This window comes from Gobio gobio (assembly GCF_949357685.1).
Source record: "Gobio gobio genome assembly, chromosome: 2".
NCBI lineage: Eukaryota > Metazoa > Chordata > Actinopteri > Cypriniformes > Gobionidae > Gobio > Gobio gobio.
This window is the reverse complement of record NC_137098.1, coordinates 2,262,691-2,288,829: the sequence shown is the minus strand read 5'-3', so window position 1 is coordinate 2,288,829 and position 26,139 is coordinate 2,262,691. Positions and strand designations below refer to the sequence as shown.

General features: G+C 40.0%; 1 protein-coding gene across 1 annotated transcript in view; it reads left to right on the top strand.

The window, feature by feature from the left end:
* The window catches only part of LOC307143525 (uncharacterized protein), a 34,461-nt gene extending 8,707 nt beyond the window's left edge, over positions 1-25,754 (top strand). Inside the window, exons 2-10 of the mRNA XM_079845163.1 lie at positions 22,679-22,874; positions 23,130-23,454; positions 23,562-23,754; positions 23,833-23,937; positions 24,047-24,183; positions 24,369-24,428; positions 24,547-24,782; positions 24,903-25,118; positions 25,220-25,754. Coding sequence (XP_079701289.1) covers positions 23,620-23,754; positions 23,833-23,937; positions 24,047-24,183; positions 24,369-24,428; positions 24,547-24,782; positions 24,903-25,118; positions 25,220-25,629 — 1,299 coding nt within the window. The 5' untranslated portion in view covers positions 22,679-22,874; positions 23,130-23,454; positions 23,562-23,619 and the 3' untranslated portion in view covers positions 25,630-25,754. The remainder of the gene's footprint in view (positions 1-22,678; positions 22,875-23,129; positions 23,455-23,561; positions 23,755-23,832; positions 23,938-24,046; positions 24,184-24,368; positions 24,429-24,546; positions 24,783-24,902; positions 25,119-25,219) is intronic.
* Positions 25,755-26,139: the final 385 nt, after the last annotated feature.

Here is a 26,139-nt window from a genome sequence, read left to right as displayed (position 1 = left end):
TGTCTGACCTGACAAAATTACTAAATACAAGAGCTGAAAAGTGATTTGGAGTTGTCCCCTTTGTCCCCTGTGGTTGACTGATGCTTTTGTCGAGTTAGAAGCAAGTACTGATGAAAAAATTCCCAGATAACTCGACACACACACACACACACACACACACACACACACACACACACACACACACATCATGCTTAATGTTTTATTATCAAGGTGAACACATCAAATTCATCAGTATCTGTAAAATGCACCTACATAAATGAGTTTCACAGCACTAACACTGCTTCAGCTTTGATCGCCTCGGTAAACATAAACGGGGCGTTAACATATAAGCCTACTTGCATTTTATGGTTGTCAGCTTTGTTGCATTACATTTACTTCACCAGGAGATGGTGCTACAATTTCTATCTGAATGAAGCTACGAGTAATGAACCATTTTCGACACAATTGTATCAGAAAGCAATAATGCTTCGAAACGCTTCATTTGGCCATTACTAGAAGGGCCATGGGGAAGACGGGGAAAACAAAAAGCAAAAAGAAGACGCCGCAAAAAAACAGTTTTGTCAGTTCTTCTGTTACAAACAGACGTGCAGGCAGGCAAGCAATGAGCTCACGGAAACGAGAATACCAGGAACCAGGAACCAGGAAACAGGAACCAGGAATCTTTAATAAAAAAACTCAGGAACATACACACAAACACGTCCAACAAGAAACGAGAACCGACAAACACTGAGGGCAAACTGAGGTTTTACATACACAGAGCAAATGAGGATAACGAGATGCAGGTGATGGACGAGACACAGGTGACTGACATAACTAATTAACCAAACTGTGGAGAAACAGAATCTTAATCAAAACACACAAGACAGGGCATACATGTAACATAAACAAGTTTGACACCGTTTGCAAATCACTTTTTGCCAAACTCTAAACACATTCTCACTCACTAAACACATTTCGCACTGTGGTACATTTGTTTCGCAAAACACAACTAAAACACAGCTGTCATCATTTACACACAACGACTCAAAATTGTTCACACACCTTTTCTAATGATGTGATTCCATTCAGCCATTTTCTCACAACATTAAACACAAATCCAAATTTTCAAGCTAAACTCACAAAACCTCTTCTGGCAAAGTCAAAGAATTGGCAAAAACAATTTAAGCAACAGCAAGCAACAATTTGATTAACGGATTATTCATTCGGTTATTATATAATATTATATTATATGCAATGAGATCTACGCCCTTGTTATTAGATTTATACAGACCCTATGCATATTTCCCCCATTTGAAGACTGTCCCAGATTACCCAAAGCATGCTGTCCCACATTCTCAATCACTACTTGATAAAGTGGGACAACAAAATATTTGAAAGGAAAAAAAAAACTAAAACACATTTTAATACATATTTTGTTGCTTGAATAGATCACAAACATAATTTGACTACAATCAGGAACAATGTCTTATTTATGACAGATTAATATCCTTAACATTAATCTAGTCAGAATACTATCCCAGATAGCAATGAGTCCACTGTAAAAAACACAACTTGAAAAAAGTTGAAAAGACTTGAAAAGGCAAAAATCCACACTGTAAAAATCTCGTACAACAAAAAAAATCTTAGTACTAATTTCCCCTAGCTTTTTCTTGTTGACTCAACTTTTGTCAATAACAGTTATATGAACTGAAAATAAGTAGTCTGTGACACAAAATAATTTTTTAGTTGACTCAACTTGACATTATTTGTTTTCTGGAGAAATGCAACTATTCTGTAACAAATCTTTTGTAGATGAGCCAATTCAACAATTTTTGTCAATTGGAAACAGAAGTTCTAATTAAGAATTAACAGGTTCAGATTACAAACATTGAAAATGTTTGATCACCATTTTGGTGATAAGTATATCCTTTAGTTGGGCAGTTTGACTCTTGGTGTTTTATGCGAGTTTGTGGTTTTTGTAACAGTATTTAACAAAGCACTTAATTTGTTGCAAAGAAAGCCGTAACCCATAATTATCTTCAGTTCCTCGTGCGCCTGTATAAAGGAAAAACAACCTCGCCATCCGGTTTACAATTGGTCTTCTGTCTTTTTTAGGTACTGAAGAGTCAAGAATCTGTTATAAACCCTATTGGCTTTGGAGCAACAACAACAACAACAACAAAAACTAATATTTGATCATTCACATATAGCCTAGGTTATTATGATTTTATAATCGCTTCAAATGTGAAAAGTAGTTAAGCTGTCAGTTCTACACCTGCTCCGGAGCAGGTTATGGTCAGGGTTAGTGTGCTAAAGAGGTAATCAGATGTGTTTTATATAATTAATATAGTTATTATTATAACCAAATTTGTTTCAGTTATATAATATACAATATTATATATTAATTCTAAAGAATTAGAATAAAAAATTAGTTAATTCAATTCAAATATATTTATTATTTATTTTATTGTCATCTAACACATGGATCTGCATTCAATTAATTAGCATCAAACAATATAATCCTTATTTTCAGTGAATGGAGACATGGCGGGGAAATCATTAATACCGTAATGCTATCTCTGCCTTGTCTTATATCCAGCGCGAAGGACTCCTGCACATTTAAATCTGCTGATTGTTGTCCATTAGTTAATGATGCAATTAAAATAAAACCCAATCAATCAAACAAAATAAATACAATAATAAGTATTTTGAGTGACAGATGCACAGTGATCATATCACACATCAAAATGCATTAATATATGCAGTGTTTTGAACGCTCACTCTAAAAAAATGCTGGGTTAAAAACAACCCAAGTTGGGTTGAAAATGGACAAGTGGTTGGGTTAAATGTTTGACCAACATGCTGGGGCAGTTTAATTTAACCCAAATAATACTATTACTATACAACTATTGTTTCAAAATATACTAAATGGCTGGCTTAAAATGAACTCAAAATAAGTTGGAAATTAAAAATCAGACGCATAATTACTAGAAGCATCAATAATAATCAAAAGGTGAACATTTATTAATAAACAATGTAAATGTGTAGTGTTTAATTATCATACATTAAACTTATTAGTTCATTATTAATCAAATACAGTTATTTTTTAAAACTTTTGTTTTTAATCCAGATTTTTTAGTGTACAATTCACAAATACAAAGATCTGGCACACATTTATAACCCGTAAGTCAATGCACAAATAAATGGCGAGATGTTAATTGTAGCCTACACTTCTTTAAAATTACACGTTTTCTTACCAAAAGAGTCTAAATAAAGATAATACATTTTAGATGATGATAGAAAGAGTGTTGTTTTGTGAATGTGTAAAAATACACATCCATCTTCAGAGTTTTTGCTGGACACGTTTATTTAATTTCTTTATATATTTGTATTTTCATGGTTGTTGCGAGGATGAATGACACTGTGTGTGGGTGTAAGTTTACGAAACCGAGATCTTTTCAGCTGTTTTTCTGAATAATTCTACCTGTGTTAGGCATTTATCGATGAACTGTCATAACTGCCGTTTCATATTCTCGGTGTCCTTTCTCATGAAAATGTAACATATAGAGGCTTCTAGATGAGGGACCAGATATCCCTGAACACTACAGATAATCTTTCACCTTTCATGTAGTTTTCACAAGAAATCTCTAAAGAATGTGCTTGTCTTTAGCTGATACTTTTAAAGTCGGAGAGAAGAACTCAAACAGCTGAAGTTTATATGTCTGTTATTCTTCTTATAAACTGTTCGCTCTTTAAAAAACGAGAGGTTTCAGCTGATGCCAGAAGAATTTTTTTGCGCCATAACACACTTTGTTTTTGCTCATTAATGCATCAGAATTCATCAATGGGCTTTACAGGGATTTGAAAGCTCAGCTCGAGTGCAGAAATAAATGGCGAAATGTTGGCATTTGTGCTCTTCTCTGAAATTACACACACACACACACACACACACACACACACACACACACACACACACACACACACACACACACACACACACACACACACACACACACACATACACACACACACACACACACACACGCACACACACACATGTTTGTTTTTGTGAAATGTGGGTACATTCTAGAGCCCTGCGCGGGACTGTTTTCTTCATCCCGCTCCCGCCCGCCGAATTTCTGACCATTACCGCCCGCTCCCGCAATGTCCACTCCCGCCCGCTCCCGCAAAACTCTGAGAATTTATTCCCGCACAATAATAGAGATGCATTGATTTTGTGTCTTTTCCCGTCCCGCAGGGGAAAAAAACACGTATTTGTATTGATATTATTAAAGAGATTCATGGGGTTGTTTGTTTCGTTTCCCTGGCCTGCATGTAAAAAAAAAAAAAAAAAGACAAATACAAATACATTCAAATATAATTTCGTTTTTATCAAAAACTTTGCACATAAAAATAGACTGCTTTGCAAAACAGAAAACAGAAAAACCGATTGAGAAACAAAAAACAGATCCCATTTCGTCGGTCAGTTCCGATGTAGGCTACGTCGAACGTGACCGACTGAAAGGAAACCTGAGAAAACATGCTTCAACAGAACGTAATGTGAACACAAAATAGCAAACGGACATTTAGAAACAATCCATTTCCACTGCACTCACTAAACTTCTATGTATTGTTTGTCAAAAACACCAAACAGTCAACTTGACCTGCAGGGAGTGCTGAGCGTTTTTGGTGAGGTATGATCAAGTATCTGTGTATTTGCCAGCTGCGCAATATGTGGATACATATAACGTTATACCGCATGATTTTGCCTACCAAAACAATTGAGAAACTTCTCCAAATGTCAGACTTTCCTTGCTTAGCTTTTGTGCAGTAAATACCTCGTTTGAGGTTCTTTTCTACATCATCTATTGACATCTTCTCCATCATGTCGTTAGGCAACCTCCCTATCCCGCCGATTCCCGCGGTGTTTTTTTTAGCCGCCCATTCCCGCCCGCAGCAAAATTAAAACCGCCCGCTCCCGCGAGATTTACGTTGGGACCCGGCGGGACTCAATCCCAATGCAGCCCTCTAGTACATTCCATAGGCGTCATGGTTTTACCGTACAAACCGTATTTTCTATCCCCTTACACTGCCCCTGCCCCATAACCTACCCAACACACACGCACACACACACACACACACACACAAACTGCCCCTAAACCTAACCCTCACAGTAGACTGTGCAGTTTACTTTCTGTGAAAAAAACCTTGTTCTGTATGATTTATAAGCATTTTGAAAAGTGAGGACATGGGGAACGTCCTCATATTTCACCCTCTTTTTGTAATACCTATGTCATACCCATGTCATTATACACATTTGTGTCCTGATATTTCACAAAAACATGCCCACACACACACACACACACACACACACACACACACACACACAAAGAAATACAATTTAGACGATGAGGGAAATCGTGCTGATTTTGGATATTGTAGGCTACTTATAAAGTCTTTGCTTTAATCCTATTGCTCCATAACTTTAAATCTACTGACTTTGTTAATGTGTGTTGGTGGATTAAATGAAGTGGTTCAACACACCTCAATTTAAAAATCAACAATCTAAACTTTGCTTAATTGAACCCTTATTGGTGCAACCCATGTCATGAATTTCTCATTCAATAACCAATGACATTATGTGAAAAAATCATTAATAACCTTTTATTACAATAATAGTGTAAAACCTATTACATTATGCTTTGTTATAATGAGTTATTATGAGTTATTATTATTTTTTTTACCTTTTGTAAATAATAGGCTGCATTAACTAATTTCTGCTAATGCTTATTAATATAATATTTATTATTAGTAGTTGTTCTTTATCTCAGATTCTCTAAACGGTTAAACAATGCTATGTATTTGACTGTAAACTAAATACAATAATGCTTTTGTGGGTCCATTTTAAAGGGATAGTTTGTAAAAAAAATTTAAAAAAATCTGTTACCCTAATGCTGTATGACCCAGTCTTCTGAGGAACATATTGTGAAAAATTGTGTGTCATTATTGTGTATTGTGTGTCATTGTACATACAATGGAAGTCAAAGGGCATCGATGTTGGTTCTACTGGTTCCCAATGTTCTTCAGAATATCTTCTTTTGTGCTCCACTGAAGAAAATAAGTCATACTGGCTTCAAACGGGTCAGGGTTGTGTGACTGGGGGCGGCATTTCGAAAATTTGGTGGGGCAGCTTTATTTTGTAGATCACACTTATCTCCTTTTTGTTCAGTCGCTGAGGTGGAGCCGTGATGAAATATTGATCTTGTAAATACTTTACAGCATTTCAGTAATAAAAGTGTACATCTTTAAAATGCATGCAAATTGAATCAACATTTACACTACGGTGCTCGACAGTGGTCATTTAAACACTGATTATTGAATTGATATCTTATTGGAGCTGTGGATTCAGATTGCAATTAAATTACCACACGACCTTGGTTTTCGACCAAAAAACCCCCAAAAAAACTAGATTTTTACGCGAGTGGTGGGAGAAAAACACTGATGTCCTGGATTCGGACTGCAATAAAATCAGCGATAGCCCCTGTAAATTATGAAAATACCTCACAATCCCATGAGAAACAATTACCGTCCGAATTCACACGAGTTCTGATCAATACCCAAAACGATCAGCCCTATTCGGACGGTAATTGTTTCTCGTGGGGTCGTAAGGGATTTTCATCTTTTAGCCTACAGGGGTTAATCTGTGATTTTGTTGCCGTCCACACACACACACACACACACACACACATTAATTGCGGAATGTCTGTGTTTTTCTCCCACCACCTGTGTAAAAATCCCCGGTCGAATTACCTACTGTTTTTTTTGACAAACAACAACGTCGAGTGGTAATTTAATTGCGTCCGAACCCACGTCTCTGAGTTTTCGAGAATATCACTTCAAAATTCACTGTTTATATCCTTTTTGGCCACTGCAGAGCACCCGTACGGCTGCGCTTCGCGGTAATTTTGAAGCATTTAAAGATCTAGACTTTTACAAGTGCAATATATTTCATCACCGCTCAAAAAAATTAAAAGATGAAAAGCAATTTAAATGTTTGGTGAACTAACCCTTTAAAGAGCAGCCCTTCAAGTTCATAATTTGTGAGGTAGGCCGTATGTCATGTCTGTGTTAATACTTCAACAAAGTAGTAGTTTTCCAAAATATATTTTTATTTTTATTTAAAGAATTTTCTGGCCTATTTTTGACAATTTGAAATGTAGTGCTTTGAATGTAGGGAAAACATGATGGCTAGCCTACAACACAGGACAAATTGCCTTATCCGATCATTGAAAAATTCTAGGCCTAAGGCTATTTGTTTCCAAGTGTGCAAATATGTTCTGTTTAACTTAAAGGCTTATTCTTTGCATTGTGCTTGTATTTTAAGTTTTAGATGCTCTTACACAACAGATGGGGACAGCCGCCATCACCCAATTTAGGCTACTTTAGCCCAGGCTGTGCAAAAGTGGCTGAGCCATGCGCCAGACCGGTCAGAGGAATGGACGACAAATCATTCAGACGTCAGAGAACTGTAAATAGGCTAAAGAGGACAAATAATGAAATAATAAATTAATTTGTTTTTACCTTAAATAGTGTGGTGTGGTCAGTGTTTTAGGCTAGGCTATAGGCATACAAGCTTTCAAATGTTCCATCACTTTTTAACATCCTGGCTGTAGATAAATCAATATATTCATTAGGCTATTTCATTTATGGGATTACATTTTCGTGTGAAATCATTTTCTATGGCTTAAAAACGATTGAAATTCCATTGAAATCACGTTGATCCTTAGTTCAGTTGAAATTTCAACATTGTTTCTATATTCCTGATAATTGACAAATATTGTTGTCCAAATCTCGCACGCCAATGGCCCATTGGCCTGTTCTCTAAATCTCGAAGCTGATAGGGGCTCTCTAAAGTGATCCCAATTCGTCGGTAATACCGACGTACGTCTCCGTTCCCTCCTTCAGGGAACGAGGGTTACCATACGTAACCGAGACGTTTTTCTGAATTGCTAAAACACTAAACCCATTCTCTGAACCAACTTCTCAATAGCCTCAATTATTCTCTGAACCAACTTCTCAATTTGACAAATAAATCAGTCTTTCTGTAAAACTGTAAACAAGTTTGCAAATCACTTTTTGCCAAACTCTAAACACATTCTCACTCACTAAACACATTTCGCACTGTGGTACATTTGTGTCGCAAAACACAACTAAAAAACAGTTGTCATCATTTACACACAACGACTCAAAATTGTTCACACACTTTTTCTAATGATTTTTTAATGATTCAATTCAGCCGTTTTCTCACAACATTAAACACAAATCCAAATTTTCAAGTTAAACTCACAAAACCTCTTCTGGCAAAATCAAAGAATTGCTTCAAAACCATTTCACCTGTTCTCATTTTCTATCTCTACACAGGATTAACGATCTATTGTGTTTTAAATTCATTGAAAACTCTATTAAAACCTACAACAAAGAAAAAAATAATAACATTTAAGCAACAGCAAGCAACAATTTGATTAACGGATTATTCATTCGGTTATTATATTAATTTTAAAGTAAATCAGTGGTCTACGCCTAAGTTGTTATGAGATCTACGCCCTTGTTATTAGACTTATAAATCACTAAATCATTTGAAGACTGTCCCAGATTACCCAAAGCATGCTGTCCCACATTCTCAATCATACTACTTGATAAAGTGGGACAACAACAAAATATTTGAAAGGAAGAAAAAAAAAACTAAAACATTTTAATAGCCTACATATTTTGTTGCTTGAATAGATCACAAACATTTACATTTACATTTACATTTATGCATTTAGCAGACGCTTTTATCCAAAGCGACTTACAACTTGGGGGAACAATAAGCGATTGGTCGTGAAGAGTCGAGTGAGCGCAACAAGTGCCTGAAATACTTGGTCCGTGTACATTTCTCAGTGTAGCACAGGTTAGAGTAGGGAGGGAAAGAGGAGGAAAAGAGGAAAGGAAAGTGTTTTTTTTTTTTTTTTTTTTTTTTTTTTAGGAGGTTAAGTGCTCACGGAAGAGATGAGTTTTTAGTTGACTTTTGAATGTTGTCAATGAATCCGCATTTCGGATGGCGGTGGGCAGATCGTTCCACCAGCTGGGAACGTTGAATGAAAATGTTCTGGAGAGGGATTTTTTGCCTCTCTGTGATGGTACCACAAGCCTTCGCTCCTTAGCTGAACGAAGGCTTCTGGTGGGGGTGTGGCGACGTAGAATCGAGTCAAAGTATGCAGGAGCTGAGCGCGTGGTGGCTCTGTAGGCAAGCGTCAGCGACTTAAACTTGATGCGAGCAGCGAGTGGTAGCCAGTGCAGAGAGATGAAGAGTGGTGTGACGTGGGTCCTTTTGGGCTCGTTGATGACCAGACGTGCCGCTGCATTCTGGATCATTCGAAGTGTTTGGATCGCACAAGAGGGGAGTCCAGCCAGAAGCGCATTGCAGTAGTCAAGTCTAGAAATAACCAGGGCCTGGACAAGAAGCTGTGTTGCGTGTTCTGTTAGGAACGGTCTGATCTTCCTGATGTTGTAGAGCGCAAACCTGCAAGAGCGAGCTGTCTTAGCAATGTGATCTCTGAAGGACAACTGGTCATCAAATGTAACTCCAAGATTTCTGAGTGATTTTGAAGGGGAGATCAGGGATGCACCTAGCTGGATGGTGAACTCATGTTGCATAGTGGGACTGGCGGGAAAGATGAGGAACTCAGTCTTTGCCAGGTTGAGCTGTAGGTGATTTTTACTCATCCATGCAGAGATGTCAGCCAGACAGCCGGAGATTCGTGCAGCTACTGTGGGGTCGTCTGGTTGGAATGAAAGGTAGAGCTGAGTGTCATCGGCATAGCAGTGATATGAGAAGCCATGTGCCTGTATGATGGGACCTAATGAAGTAGTGTAAATGGAGAAAAGGAGAGGTCCAAGCACTGAGCCCTGAGGAACCCCCGTGGTCAGTTGATGCGCTCGGGATTCCTCTCCTCTCCAGGCAACCTTGAAGGACCTACCTGTGAGATAAGATTCAAACCAATGGAGCGGAGTCCCTGTGATGCCCAGTGATGAGAGGGTGGACAGAAGGATTTGATGATTTACCGTGTCAAAGGCAGCAGATATATCAAGGAGCACAAGGACTGATGATTTGGACTCAGCTTTAGCTATCCGCAGGGCTTCGGTGACCGACAGTAATGCGGTCTCTGTGGAGTGGCCCCTTTTGAAACCGGATTGGTTCGAGTCCAGCTGGTTATTCTGTGAGAGGAAGGATGAAACCTGGTTGAAAACAACTCGTTCAAGAGTTTTTGCTATGAATGGCAGGAGAGAGACAGGTCTGTAGTTATCTATGAGTGATGCGTTTAAAGTGGGTTTCTTAAGCAGTGGAGTTACCCGAGCCTGCTTGAAAGTGGTAGGGAAAGTGCCAGTGCAGAGCGATGTGTTGATGATGTGTGTGAGTGCAGGAAGGAGAGTAGGAGAGATGGCTTGAAGGAGGTGTGAGGGAATGGGATCGAGAGGACAGGTGGTAGGATGGCTGGAGAGGAGAAGTTTAGATACTTCGGCCTCAGTGAGTGTGGAAAATGAGGAGAGAGTATGTTCGGTCGTGGAAGTGGCTGATCTAAAATCCACAGTGTGTGGGGTGAGAACTGATTGCTGATAGTTGTTGTTTTGTTTGTGAAGAATTGTGCAAAGTCGTCTGGAGATAGGGAGGTGGTGGGGGGTGGTGGAGGAGGACAGAGCAGAGAGTTGAAGGTTCTGAATAATGTGCGTGAGTTTGTGGTGCTGCTGATTTTGTTTTGGAAATAAGAATATTTAGCTGCGTGAACTTCATTCGAGAAGGATGAGAGCAAAGACTGATACTTAGCTAGATCTGATGGGTGATTTGATTTATGCCATTTCCTCTCTGCTGCCCTGAGTGTTGTCCGATGTTCACGAATAACATCAGATAACCAAGGGTTAGAGGGAGTAGCTCGTGCTGGCCTAAAAGTAAGAGGGCAGATATTGTCTAGACATGAAGTTAAGGTGGAGCATAGAGTGTCCGTTGCAGTGTTAACATCCATAGAAGAGAGTTGTGTGGATGAGGGAAGGGAGGAAGAGACAGCAGAGGAAAGATGAGAAGGAGAGAGTGAGCGCAGGTTTCGTCTGAAAGTAACTGGTGGAGGAGCTGGTGGTGTGTGAGTAGTAAGTTGGAGATTAAATGTGATGAAAAAGTGATCTGAGATGTGTAGAGGTTTGACCAAGATATTGTCTGTAGAGCAGTTGCGTGTGTAAATGAGGTCCAGCTGGTTACCAGATTTGTGGGTATGTGACGTGATGAGGCAAACATAATTTGAAAACAATTAGGAACATTGTCTTATGACAGATTTATGCCCTTAACATTATTCTAGTCAGAATATCCCAGATAGCAATGAGTCCGCGGACCACCGGCAGTGATCAGGAGGCAGTAGAAGCGGCAGGTAATCGCAAACACGTTTGACGCAAGCCTGTAGTGCTCCTGTCAGAAACTGAAGCTTTCGCGCCTCGATCGCCCCCAGGTGGCTGGTCCCAGTATAGTTCATAAACCCCACCCCTCCATGTATTTGAATGGAAGCGAGACACACTAAACAATTCAGTACACTTCAAATGATTGTTTCCTAAAGATGGTTTCTGTCATTTAAGGCAGTTTTTATTACGATGATTTCATTTCAAGTGTTCGTTTTTTAAATAAGTTTAGTTTTAGTGAGTTATGTGATGCTATAAAAACGGGGGGTGTGACGTCATGATTGACAGCTGAGATTGACGGCTTCTCTGAGTGAAGTTGTCACTGAGGCACTAACAAACTTTTTTCGGGATTTTTGGGAGGAGATTGGAGCTTTAGCTTTCATTTCTACATTTCTATAACTGTTTATTTCACACCAACATAATGAATTGTTATGCATCTGTGAGAGTGTGGGCGGGCTCTTGATAATCGCGCCTCTACTTCCTATTCTCTACTGCGCAACTCCGGTCCTGAGATCGCTACTGCATAGACTCGGTCCCAAGATGTCAGCGCCGTGAGCGGGCATACGAAAGCTTCAACTATGGTCAGCGGAAGTCAATGAAGTCGCGTCATCCATATTTTTTTACGGTCTATGGTTTGACAGCGCACCGACAACCGCCATTCCGCCGGCGTATACCGAAGGCGACCCTTCCACGGCCCGCTGGAGGCAAAGGCTATTTTTGAGCGATTTGCCGCCGCTTATTGTAGATATATAGCTTATGTAGATTGCAGTTTATCAAGAATTGATCAACCCAGACAAATTCCCATTTGGCGTTTCAATTCCACATTTCAAAGTCCATTAACTGTCATTGAAACAAGATAATATAAATTATATAAGTTAATAATGTTAATAATATAAAGAGGTCAGGGATGAAAATAATTACCAGTAAACATATCAAGTAATGAGGATATGTGCTACCAAAGAATGTGCAGGATACCAAATAAATCGAGGTAGCCTATAACATCACATTTACAAGCATAATTTCTAATAATGATAAATGGTCATTATTTAGAGTAAAGCTCTGGAGTAGAATAGACCATTATAATGGCATTGCTGACATGGGGCACAAGATTTTCACTGCTGCAATAAGATCTGTCTCTTGTTTCTGTATATATATATATATATATATATATATATATATATATATATATATATATATATATATATATATATATATATATATATATATATATATATATATATATATATATATATACACACACACACACACACACAGAGTTAAAAACAGCAGTAGAACAGACCATTATAACAAGCCTGACTGCGAGTTCTCTGGTTTTCCCCGACCTGCAGAATGAGGCAGCGCAAATTGGCATAATTATCTTCAGTTCCTCGTGCGCCTGTATAAAGGACAAACAACCTCGCCATCCGGTTTAGAATTGGTCTTCCGTCTTTTTTAGGTGCTGAAGAGTCAAGAATCTGTTATAAACCCTAATGGCTTTGGAGCAACAACAACAACAACAACAAAAACTAATATTTGATCATTCACATATATGCTATAACGATTTTATAATCGCTTCAAATGTGAAAAGTAGTTAAGCTGTCAGTTCTACACCTGCTCCGGAGCAGGTTATGGTCAGGGTTAGTGTGCTAAAGAGGTATTCAGATGTGTTTTATATAATTAATATAGTTATTAATATAACCAAATTTGTTTCAGTTATATAATATACAATATTATATATTAATTTTAAAGAATTTGAATAAAAAATAAATAAAAAATAAGTTTAAATGTTAATTCAGTTCAAATATATTTATTATTAATTTTTTTGTCATCTCACACATGGATATGCATTCAATTAATTAGCATCAAACAAACAATATAATCCTTATTTTCAGTGAATAAAGATTACTTATTAAAAGAAAACATTGAAAAAATGACTGCATAACCACCAAATAGGTGGTGCTGTGCACTAAGTAGGTTGTGTAACCCGCTATTAAACAAAAGAAGAAGAGGAAGTTAAATGGCTTTTTCTTAACGTCTGTTTCCATGTTGAATCATCTATTTGTCGCTCTGTTGTGTTAACCGGGAACATACTCTGAGTTGGCTGAACTTACTCCCGGACTCGTTTTTGAAACCAGCATGCCTCGAGTAAGCAAGGTTTGGGATAATCAATCGAGAGTTCAAGGTATATGTGACGGTACGTTAACTTTGCTGTCTGGAAAACCTCCCAGCCTCCTCTAAAACAAACGTATTCGTCTTGTAGTTAAAAACATCCACATGATGTTTACAACAATCATTCTATAATCCCACCCACTTTAAAGCGGCGCTAACAGCAGTGGAAAACCAAAGCGAGCCGAGCCGTGCCGAACCGAGTCATAACCACGCAGTGGAAAAGCAAAGTAAGCTAAGCCGAGCCGTACCAAGAGTTACCATGCAGTGGAAAAGCGCAATTAGAGCACAAGGCCAAACAGAGTCGATTGATGCTTATGCGATGGACTTAAAGAATAAAGCAAAGGATTGTGAATTTACTTACAGAGTCACTGATAAGGGACCGAATTGTTTATGGTATTAAAAATGACCAGATCAGAGGCAGGTTATTATGGGAACCTGATTTAACCCTACGGAGTGAGTCAAAACCAGTTAAAATCACTGCAAGAAGGAGTCACTAGCAGAATGCACAAGATGTGGATGTCACCCAAATAATCATTATGCAAAGAAATGCATGAGTCGCTTACAAACAAACAATGTAGAATTCATATATGTGCTTTCTCGTCTCTGAGAAACAGGTCCTTCCTCAGAGGAATGGGCCAAGGAGGTGCTGTCGCATAGAGCACTAGTTCCAGGAACCAGGTCTGGTTGGGCCAATACGGCACAACTAACAAGATGTGCTCCTTGTCCTCCCTGACTGAATGTCATATCCGAGAACCGGATGCGTGACAGAAATGACACAAGAAAAATCACACTATAAACTAGTGACATATTCAGGCCACAAGATGTCGCCCTTGGGTCAGAAATGCCCAGAATGCCAGTACAAAGACAAGCTGTACACTCTTGAGTTTTAGGTCATAGAGCAAAATGTGCTTGCACAATCCTGGGAAGAGAATCGTGCAACACCTTGGGAGTAATAAAAATGATCTTGAAATAAAAGGAGACACCTCAAAAGATATTCTGAGTAAATTTGGAGATTTGTTTACAGGACTGGGTTATGTTCCTGGAGTCCATCACATTCAGACAAATCCTGAGGTCATGCCAGTGATTCCTGCTCCCAGGAAAGTTCCAGTGGCCTTGAAAAAAGACATTGAAAGAGAACTGGAACGTATGGAAGGGATGGGTGTCATCACAGAATGGGTGGTGACAATAGTAAAGCCCAACATAGACCCTCAAGATCTGAACAGTGCAATAAGAAGGGAACATTATCCTCTAAAAAGCTCGAGGAAGTTGTGGCAGAAATGCCCAGAGCCAAGATATTCTCTGTGGTGGACGCATATCAGGGATTTTGGCAAATCCGGCTGGATGATGAGGAGGTACAGTTTTACAAGGCTTCCTTTTGGGATTTCAAAGGTGTTTGTCTCAGCATCAGTTTTGGTTCCTTGCCTCTGTCACCTTTGGCTTTTGGCTTGCTCAGTTGGGGACACTACATTTTCAAACTATATTACTGATCCGCCAGCATTGACACTATATGATAATTGAACTGAGTTAGATGAAATCACTGTTTTCATTGCCCCCGGCCATCCTTCACAATCATGTCACCCTCAATCATGGCTATCTATTAAAAAAAGAGGGAACATCTTTAGCACATTATGAATTGAACAATAAATAGAATGTCAACAAGAACAAAACTGATGAACTGGCAGAAACTGTGAAAAAAGAAAGAAATTAAAATAGCAGCAGTTAAAAGATATATTTCAACCACAGAACCTTAAACAAGAACACAAATTAAGCAATGACAGCGTGGGTTGTGCTGCTTTTCTCTCCGTAGGGTCTGTATCCAGAAGGCCAGAGCATCTCCCCGGGTTTTTTTAATTTATTCCACGCCGATATCCATGTCACCATCATCTGCTTCATTAGCTCAAAAATGTCACACAGCGTCCCTCTGTTCAGCTCCTCAGAGAGCTCCAGAACCTGCTTAGTCTGCTCTTCTTCAGTCAGAGAGCTCCACTGTCCGACTGCTGCACTTGTGTAGCGATGTTGTCCAACAGATCGACCATTAGGTTGTAGAAAATAGATATTTCAAACATAATGCTAATTATGTGCTACATATGAAAGGCACATAGATGGTGCTAAGTTGTGGTCTGTGCTTGACAGCTGGCCTCTGGAAGGAGGCAAATTTAGGCCTGAACTGAACAGTACCTTGACAGGTGCCACAAGTTTCAAAATGAACAATTTTGGTCTCCAGTGAAAGGCCTGAATCAAGACTATATATTACCCTATCACTTCTATTAGTAAAAGAAAAGAATGCAATTAAACAATGGGTTACTGGGACATTTTATTCCAGGAACACGAAAGAACTGTATACAACAAAGAACAGCATAAAAATGAAAAATAAATAAAATAATGTCAACAAGAACAAAACTGATGAACAAATAATAACAATAATAATGAAATAAGTTTACAGTTAAACTAAAAATATTGATATAAAAATATAGAAATATATATAAAGAAATATAACTAGCTTGTAGGACTTGTTTGCATTAATTGTAACTGCAGTTGTGCAATCACACACTCATTACATGCAGAAAAATGTCCAGTGCTGAAGCAGTCTGCATAACTTTATTTCCCAGATGATAGCAGTCTCTGGCAAAATAGTCCGATTTGTCAACATCAAAGCCGCTTCGACTGCTGTGGATGCAATAACAACATACAATAAATAAATACATTTTAATAAATAGAAATCAATAAAATTGAAACTATAAATCTAATAAAACACATCACACAAATCGTCTCAAATCCACTCATTCTTCGAGAATACGTGCTTACCTAAATAACCCAAACAATAATGTTGTAGCTGAACAAGAGGTATTACAGCCCATACGCTGCCCGGCGGGTCATGGGAATAACGGCGCTGTGGCTGCTGCATTCATCCACATGAAAGCGGAGCACATCCTAGCAACTCCTCTCCGAAATCGCACATCTCCGAATCTGGGTCACATAACCAATGTTATGACACAACTGAGGCTCCATTTACATGAACTATTAATGTTATCACACATCAATAGTCCATACGCAAGCTCCCAGTATTGTGCATAAAACATTGATAGTCCATTCGCAAGCTCCCAGTATTATGCATAAAACTTTGATAGTCCATTCGCAAGCTCCCAGTATTGTGACGTAAAACATTGATAGTCCATTCGCAAGCTCCCAGTATTGTGACGTAAAACATTGATAGTCCATTCGCAAGCTCCCAGTATTGTGACGTAAAACATTGATAGTCCATTCACAAGCTCCCAGTAATGTGATGTAAAACATTGATAGTCCATTCGCAAGCTCCCAGTATTGTGACGTAAAACATTGATAGTCCATTCGCAAGCTCCCAGTATTGTGACGTAAGACATTGATAGTCCATTCACAAGCTCCCAGTAATGTGATGTAAAACATTGATAGTCCATATGCAAGCTCCCAGTATTGTGACGTAAAACATTGATAGTCCATTCACAAGCTCCCAGTATTGTGACGTAAAACATTGATAGTCCATTCGCAAGCACCCAGTATTGGGATGTCGTAAAAAAAAATCTAGACATCCAGCCACTCCAGCTCCACTTCCTTCCCACAAAAGGACCTCTTCTTGACGCCATGGTCGAAGCGGATCTTCTCATCTTTCACAATGTCCTTGGTGGCCTGAAAGAGCAGGACGTGCCTGTCTCCTCCCTGAAGCTTCAGTATGCAGTGGAGTGGCTGCACGTTGTAGTTCTTCCTGGAGTGCGTAATCCATCTCCCTGTGGTTTCCAGAGACGGGTGGCACTCGCAGGGGAAGGTCTCCGCATCGATGCAGACTTCCTCACTGCCATGTTTGAAGAAAAACAGGTTGCCCAGCTCGTCCTGCATCTCTGCCATCTCCCTGCCCTCAGCACCTGTGATCACCTTTCCGTGGAAATCACACAGGATGGAGCCCTTCCCGAAGGCCTTGGTTGCAACAACTCCTGTGGTCAAAAAGAGGACTCATAATGTGCTGTCCATGATGTTATTATATTCATTTTTTTGGATGGATTTTACTGTGCTCATAAGACATTTGTACATACCTTTCTGCTCCCCAAAGTCCTTCACAGCCAGACCCGACCATTTCTGCTTGGTCACCCCCCTGATGATGGTCGGGTCACCCTGCGCCTGTGCTCTGCTGAGCGGCCTCCACTTTATGATGACGTCCTCTGGGAGGGGATGATTGGCCGTCCACCCCTCTGCCTCTATGACTTTAGCCACCTTCACTGCAGTTGGGGCAAGTCTTGAGCATTTTGCTGTCAAAGAGAGAACATTTAAATTAAAATTCAGGTTCACACGCGAGTTCTAAATGTTTCCGTTGGAGCAAAATCTAATCATTGGCTAAGAAAGTATCTACACTTACACAAAAGATGTTGCTCTCGCTTGCTGTACTGCAGAGCTCTCCACTTGTCATAAAATACTCGGTCGGCAGGGAACCCAGCGTTTGCTCTCTGGGTTTTGTTGGGTGGCTGGCCATTGATTCCTACAGGGAAGGCCTGTAGGAAAGCGTCAAAGTCCGGTGTTGGGCTGCCAACCTCTTCTTTCACCCGCCTTCTCTTCTCTGCCCGGGGGCCCTCTTCGCCAGAGTCGTCAGAAGAGGAGCTGCAACATTAAAAAAGGTTTCACGGTTACACACTGACAAATGGATGGATGAGCGTTGAGAGACATTATAATTATAACTGTTTCAGATAATTACATACCGTGTCAGCGAGCTGAGCAGGTTTGAAGTGGCCACAACAGTGTCCAGGGTCTTCATCCGGTAGTGCTGGTTTTCCACTGCCGTCGAATGGGCCATGTAGTGGGCCACAGACGCCTTCTGCTCCTCTGTGAAGTTGGCAGCCACATCTGTCTCCACGGTCCTGCGTATCTGCTGGCTCTTGATGTTGGGCAGTTTGTAGCTGCAATGGGGCAGAAATATCAGATGAAACTCCCAAACTTGAATTATATAATTTTCTAGGCTGATCGGTTTAATAAATGCACAAATCCGTTATTTGTTGAATGGTAATCCAACAGATTAGGTATTTTTTCTGGGTTTTATGGACTGCTGTTAATACTTACTGTTGGTGCAGACGAGAGAGGTCATTGGTTGCACTCCTAATCTTCGTGCCCGACGACGAAACAAACAACCTGTTAGAATTGTCTACATCTGGCCGGATGGAGTCAGGGCGGATCCATGTGCAGTATGCGTCCAGCATCTGCAGAGACAAAAAATAAATAAATACATCTGTTAATATCTGTTGGTTCATTGCGGGTGTCACTCTATTTCATGATAAGGCAATTTAGCCTGTACAAAGTGTACTTACTGCTGCCTCCTCCATTTTGAGGGCAAACACGGCGATCTGCATTGTCACAGTCTTGTGTTCGCTTACTGCCACGCACACCTTTCCCCCAGATTTTTTTCTGTTGTCCCACTCTGCTATCTAAAAAAAAATAATAAAAAAAATAAACACACAGAGTGAATAACTCACATAAACGTCCTCTTCGCAGACTACCTAATATAATCTGTTTAGGCTGATGCCCCCACGAAAAATGAAGTCTTAACACTTACTGTTATTCCCTCCACCACTCCTGGTCTCTGGAAGTGACTGAGGATCAGGATTGCTTCACAGTAGTAGCGGAACATGGTCTTTTCCTCTGAAGCCACGTGGTCACCTTCCAGCAGCCTCCCATAAACGGACAGCATGTCTTTCTTGGCCTTCCGGAGGACGGCCTGGCACTCCTGAAGGCTCTTCTCACCCTTTTGGAACCGTTCATACCTAGAATGACATACAAGACAACAATGCGGCGGAGAATTACACACATGTCTGTATCACATAACACCAGATGTACAGCCAGCACATAAGTACTATCAACATGGAGGAAATCATTAAAGAAAAACAAATGGAAAGCATATTAGCAACTGACCTCTTTTTACAGATGACCTTGCTGTTGGACTTGGCCACTGGCTTTCTGATGGAAGCGAGGAGGTCGAGGTAGGCTTGGCACTTCCTGTAGAAGTCAGGATCTGCTGCAGCCAAGTTCAGGTGGGTCTTCAAATACTGAACAAACCGGATCATGTTCTTGATGTAGTTCAGAATGGTGGCTGGACCCATGTCAGCGCGCCGGAGTTGGGTGAGGTAGTCTTTGGTCTCAGTGAACTTTAGCAGGAAGTCCAAGCTGACTTCATCCCCAGTTGGCTGGATGTACCTAAGCATCCTGGAGACGTTGTCTACCTGTGATGAAAGAAAAAGAGAAGTGTGAGATGATGCAGTAAGAAGAAAAGCCACACACAAGCCAGCCACACACACACAGACACCCCTGATAAAGCTGTGTTGTATTTGAGTTCCCTTCCTTTATGGAAAGTAATAGCTGCTCTACATGTGCTGTGCTACTATATATTAAAACATGCAAAAAACAAATGGGATGCATCTTACCTCCTGCTGGCAGTTTGGGACCTGCAGGGTGTTGATCAAGTAGCCCTTGAAGTTAGTCAACATGGCCTCTTCTGCAGGGAACTTTTCGTAGAGCCCCATCTGCATCATCTTGACCCTGACACTTGTGCTGTACTGTGCTTGATCTCTGAAAAAAATACAGACAGAAGAAAATGAGCTCAAAGCAACCTTACAGTTTGTTCACAGTTTCTGCACTGATGTGTGTGAGGTTTAGAACTTACTTTTGCCATGTTCGGTCACTTGGATCTGTGGTGCTGCCTTCGGAGCTGCTATCTGACGCCACCGAAACGCCACCGGCCGCTCCAGAGCTGACACCAGCTGCTCCAGAAGGTTCACTGGCTGTGGGAACGGCAGCTGTGCTGGTGGACGTTTCTTCGTGCTCCAGGTCTGCCTGGTTGGGAGCATTAGCCACAAAAAAGTTCCTTTGGTGCAGCTCTTTGAGAAGAGCCAGTCTGGATGGTCTGTGGGGATAACGTTTGACCATTTCCTTATAGTCCCAGTTCCTGGCTTGCCGTGTCCACACCTTGGCAGACTCTTTGGCCCTCTTCGCCTCCTTCAGCCGTTCTTCGGGTGTATTTTTTTTCATACACACTCTGCTCAGATGCGTCGTCAGCATCTCCTGGGGTTTTTCACACAGCAAGCAGTGAACAATGCGGCGGTCGGATTTCTGGCTGTGAGACAAAGCAGACACACCAACGATTACAAATGTGAAAATGAATGAAGACAGAGCATTCTTAAAACAGAGGCATAATGTGAAAAATGACCAGCAAAACTTATCATAGAAAGCTATTGTAATGCTACCAGAACCAGTTTTTCAACCTTCTTAAGAAAGGGGCCCGGTGTGTGACTGACCAATTCACACCTGGCCCTTGACCTATTTTAGGTTTTGGGATAAGAAACATAAAGTCTTACTTTAAAGAGATACTATCCTTTAGTTTTTCACAATTTGCTCAACATTAGTTTTATCATGTTTTTATCCATACTTTGTCAACTGGCATATAACAATAACAGGCAGTAACAAGCAAATAACCAATAGGCAAATAACAGCATATAATAACAACATGGCAATAACATGGAAAAAATATTTAATCAGACACAACACAAATAGGAAAAAATCAACTAGAGAAAAGAAATGTGAACTCACTTGTCAGATTCAGATGCCATTCTCCAAAAAAGTTCAGATGTCCTTGAAAGGTCAAAAGGTAGTCTCTGTAATCAGATTTTAAAACAAAGTGAATGTGTGCTTCATCCAGCTTCTATCTATACTGTACCAATGCGTGTGATGTCATCAGCAGCAGACCAATCAGGTTGATTGCTATTATTTACCGGGTGGGAGGGGCCAGCATCTGGAAAAGTTTTATTAGATGTAAAGTTTTACATTATTCCTTAATAATGGTTAATAAAAGTGTATATCGTAGCTAACAGATTGTAAAAAGTATCCATAACTTTAAATTTTACAAATACACAGCAAAAAAAATGCTTTTCTTACTTAGTATTTTTGTCTTATTTCCAGTCTAAATATCTAAAAATGCTTAAATCAAGATGGGATTACTAGGGGAGTAAAAAGTACATACAACAGAAACAAGATTATTTTTATCACCCCATTGGCAGATCATTTTGCTTGTTTTAAGGAAAAACTTGCTTCATTTTATTTATTTTTCCAGGAAACAAGACTTAAAGGGATAGTTCACCCAAAAACGAAAATTATGTCATCATTTACTCACCCTCAAGTTGTTCCAAACCTGTATGAGTTTCTTTGTTCTGCTGAACACAAAAGAAGATATTTAGAAGAATGTTTGTAACCAAACAGATAGAGCAACTATTGACTACCATAGTAGGAAAAAAATACTATGGTAGTCAATAGTTGCTCTATCTGTTTTGTTACAAACATTTTTCACTCTATCTTCTTTTGTGTTCAGCAGAACAAAGAAACTTATACAGCTTTGGAACAACTTGAGGGTGAGTAAATGATGACAGCATTTTCATTTTTGGGTGAACTATCCCTTTAATATCTTATGTCATTTTACTACTTTGGTAAATGCATCTTGAGTTAAGAAATGTTTGATATTTGGACTGGAAACTAGACACAAATATTAAGTAAGAAAAGCATTTTTTGCAGTGTATTTTGAAAAAATTGTTCTTTAAAAAGAATAGGCAGATATGTGTAAACTTATGGTTGAGAAAGTGTTCATAGTTTGACTTTATGCTATTTTATCAATTGCAGTATTAATCAAATGTTACATTACAACTTTATTAACCTGAATACAATTCAAAATGTTATACTTGTATTGATCTTATGCATAATTTTATATGTTTGTATAAGTGCATAATTTTCATCCTCACATTATTTGGAGAAGTTTTCTTATCAAGAAATATCTTATCAAGGCTGATAAGATATTTTATTGCCCTGCAACCATTGATGGCCCAATGATCACAACCATGATGGCCCAATTTTGGTTTGGAAATGGCCCCTAATCCGTGTAGATGGCCCCTAATTTGTGTAGATGGCCCACTAAGTGGTTTAAAGTTGGCCCATTTTCATCCTGTAATTGGGCCTATTCAGGTCAAGGTTTAAAATATTGTATCACCTTCTGCAGAAAAAGGGGTGGGACTTCAAGTGGTCAATAAAGTTGAGGATTAGAAGCACAAGCTTCTCACTTCTTCAAGAACAGGGTGAAGACAACACTGAAGATTCCTCCTGCGCTTTCTGGTGAAGACAACACTGAAGATTCCTCTTGCACTTGCTGCTTGTTGAAACCAGCTTTTTCATCTGTGAAGAATGGCTCCCAAGTGGTAAGTTCAGATCATATGATATAATAAACTGTAAACAATTGATTTTATTCTACGAATGTAATATGAATTTTGTTTGTATATATGACAAAACACAACAGCATGTTGAAACTTTGCTTACACACTATGTACACATGTAGTTACCATGTAAGTTCACAGGTATTAGGGTAACTTAATATAAAGTGGGACCAAAGTGCCCAAATATCCAGAATAGCTTTCACAAGTCAACTCTCTGGATTATTTTTCTTTCTCTCACAGTGACAAGGATCGTCGCATTGTTTCCTGTCTGCAGTGTTTCATGCCACAGGAGATGCTGCCTAACCACCTGTTGAGGGTCTGCATGAAGAACCAGACTGATGAGGAGAGGAAAGCAGAGGTGGAGAGAGCCAAAAAGTCCATGAAGGCCTGGACCCTCCGAGGCAGAACCTGGGACTACAACGGTGGTCAAGCGATACCCCGATGAGGCATCCAGAGAGGCTCTTCTGGAAGACCTGCGTGAAAGGCATTTTTTGATCCTGAATGACCCCAAGGCTGCACAGGACGCACAGGCTGAATCCCGTCACAGACCACCAGGCACTGCAAAGTGAGTTGTTATTCAGTAGTATTCCTTTTCATTTAATGCAGAGTAATTAAATGTAATATTGGAGCGATGCCTTATTTGTTTTTTTTTGTTTCATCTAATCATTCTAGGCCTGTCCAGCCGACTCTCCAAGACTGCCAGAGAGTCCTCAGAGTATCACAGGCAGACATGCTGGGCATCCACAGGAAGCTCCTGGACCAGCAGCATTTGGAAGAAGACCAAAGGACGCTGTTCCGGTACTTCTGCGAAGCCATCTTGGTCCTGAGATACTTCCAGCGACCAGAAGCTGTGATGGCATTTAAAGTAAGTACTTTTACTTTACAGTGTTTCCCCAGTGTGTATAAAGTCAGTCACTCACTGTGTTCTTTATTTGTTTTCCAGGCTTCAGACTGGATCAACAAGATAAATGTTGATGGACGAATTCACATGGAGGTGCAATCCACAAAGCAGAGTGCAACATTTTCCATCACAGAGGAGGACTCTGCTGTAAGTTCTATAACAGGGATGCAGCACCTGGGGAGAATCTTATCACGGTCAGAAGTCAGATCTCTTAAAGTTTTCATTAATGCATTAACTTCATATCTGATCTCCACAGATGCTGGACACATACTTCCAGAAGATTCGTCCAGGATGTCTGCAGGACAATGTGGAAGACCAGGGCAGATTTTTCCTGTCCAAACAAGGGCTGCCAGTTGGCAATGTCACGAGCGACCTCAGGCGTCTGCATGAACAGTACGTTTTAGCAAAATCATGTATAATAGTGTATGCATTTATATGCACTGTACCGAGAGATATAAAATTATTAAGTTGATAGTCTGGCTTATGAACTACATAAAGTTCAAATAATATTATTTTCTGTAATAAAAATACACTGAAAGAATTGAGGATTAATCTGAGATTTTTTTACTTCATTGCAGGTACGATTTGCCAAGCTTTTCGAGCCAGCAAGCCAGAAGAGCCCAAAGTACTATGGCATGGTATGTGTCATCATCGAAAACACACAACATTCATATATTTTCTGTTTGTCAGCTACTTCGCAGGTCTGTCTAGTTTTTTTTGTCAGAGTTTGAACATAAAATCTTCTCAAATTTTCAGCTCTTCTTCTGATGAGCCGGTCGACGAGAGGAGAGTTCGGAAACAGAAGAGAGGCAGAGGTTCATCTGACCAGGATGACAGGGACTTTGGAGCTTTTCTCCTACAGTTTCCAGCGGCGGCGAGCAGCAGCCCGCCCACGAAAAAGAAGCGGACCGCTGCAGGGTTTCCACCTGACAGAGTGTTCTATGACAGGTGGAGGTCTCTGCAGTTTGCCAAACGGGAGGAGCACCTTTTGTGTGAGTTGATGTGTTTTATTATAATAAAAAAAATGAATATATATCTCTATAATCAAAGTAACATAATTCACATTTTTAGAATATTAAAACGATTATTAATTTAACATTTGTCTTTGACAGCCCAGTGTTCAAGGAGCTCCCCGACTGTCAGCAAGGTGTCACTGCTGATCCAAAAAGAGGGTTGGACTGGCAACTGTCCTCAACCCCAGGACGTAGTGGCTAAGTGGAGACCCGTCACTAAGGTGCAGGTGGAGTCGGATCCAAGAATCATCACTATGGTCCAGAACCAAAAGTGGACAGGCCTGGCCCTCAAGGACTTTGGTGCAAAAGGACAAGGTATGTAAACATAATACATAAAAATACATACCATTTTTGTCTTGTGAGCAGATATTTGTACTCCTGGAGTGAATACTAATTGCACCTTCTTTTGACCACAGGAGTTGTTGCCACCAAGGCCTTTGCCATGGGCTCCATTGTTTGTGATTACCATGGCAAGGTAATCACAGGAGCAGAGGGCCGGAAGTTGGTCAAGTCCATCAAGGGTGACATGGGCTACCTTTTCTTTTTCCACTATGCTGGTCGGGACCTCTGTGTGGACGCTGAGACTTTCCCTTGCGAGTGTCACCCAACAGAAAACACCATGGGCCGGAAGATCAACTATTCCTCCAAGAGAGCAAACCTGAGGCCGGTCCACTGCATGATGAACTTCCCTGATGGACAGAGGGATGTCATCCTGTTCCAGGCAAAGAGAGACATTAGTTTGTGCGAGGAGCTGCTGTTTGACTATGGCGTCAAGAGCAAGTCTTTTCGAGGAGAAGGACTGATCCTTGACTGGCTGGATGTGTGAACACATCAGGCCATTCATTCACCAGTAGATTATTGTTTTATGTTACAAGACTACATCTATGTCCTGGAGCAGGAGTGGCTGGAAGTGTTTTTTTTTGTGTAAATAAATATTTTGTAGATACCTTTAATGTGATTTTTGATTTTATTGCAAAACAAAACACAAGTGAAAGGCCTGAATCTAGGCTATATGTAACCAGATGTTAAATGAAACAGCACAGGATACCAAAATATATACTTGGGGCTTTATTCTGACTGCTGCCTCTAGAACGCACAGCGGTCGATGGGAGTTTGGACTGAGAAAAATAATAAAATGAAATAACTCCAATCTAATCCCTCTGGTGTGCATTTTGGGTAGGAAAAACAAATAGCAGCACACATTTGAATGAATTCAAATCAAATACAATGAAATACGGTAGAGGCTAATACCCAAATAAAAGCAAAACATTACATTAGCCTACCATCAAACTTCACATTATACTTCAGTTGCCTGAATACATATTATATATATAAA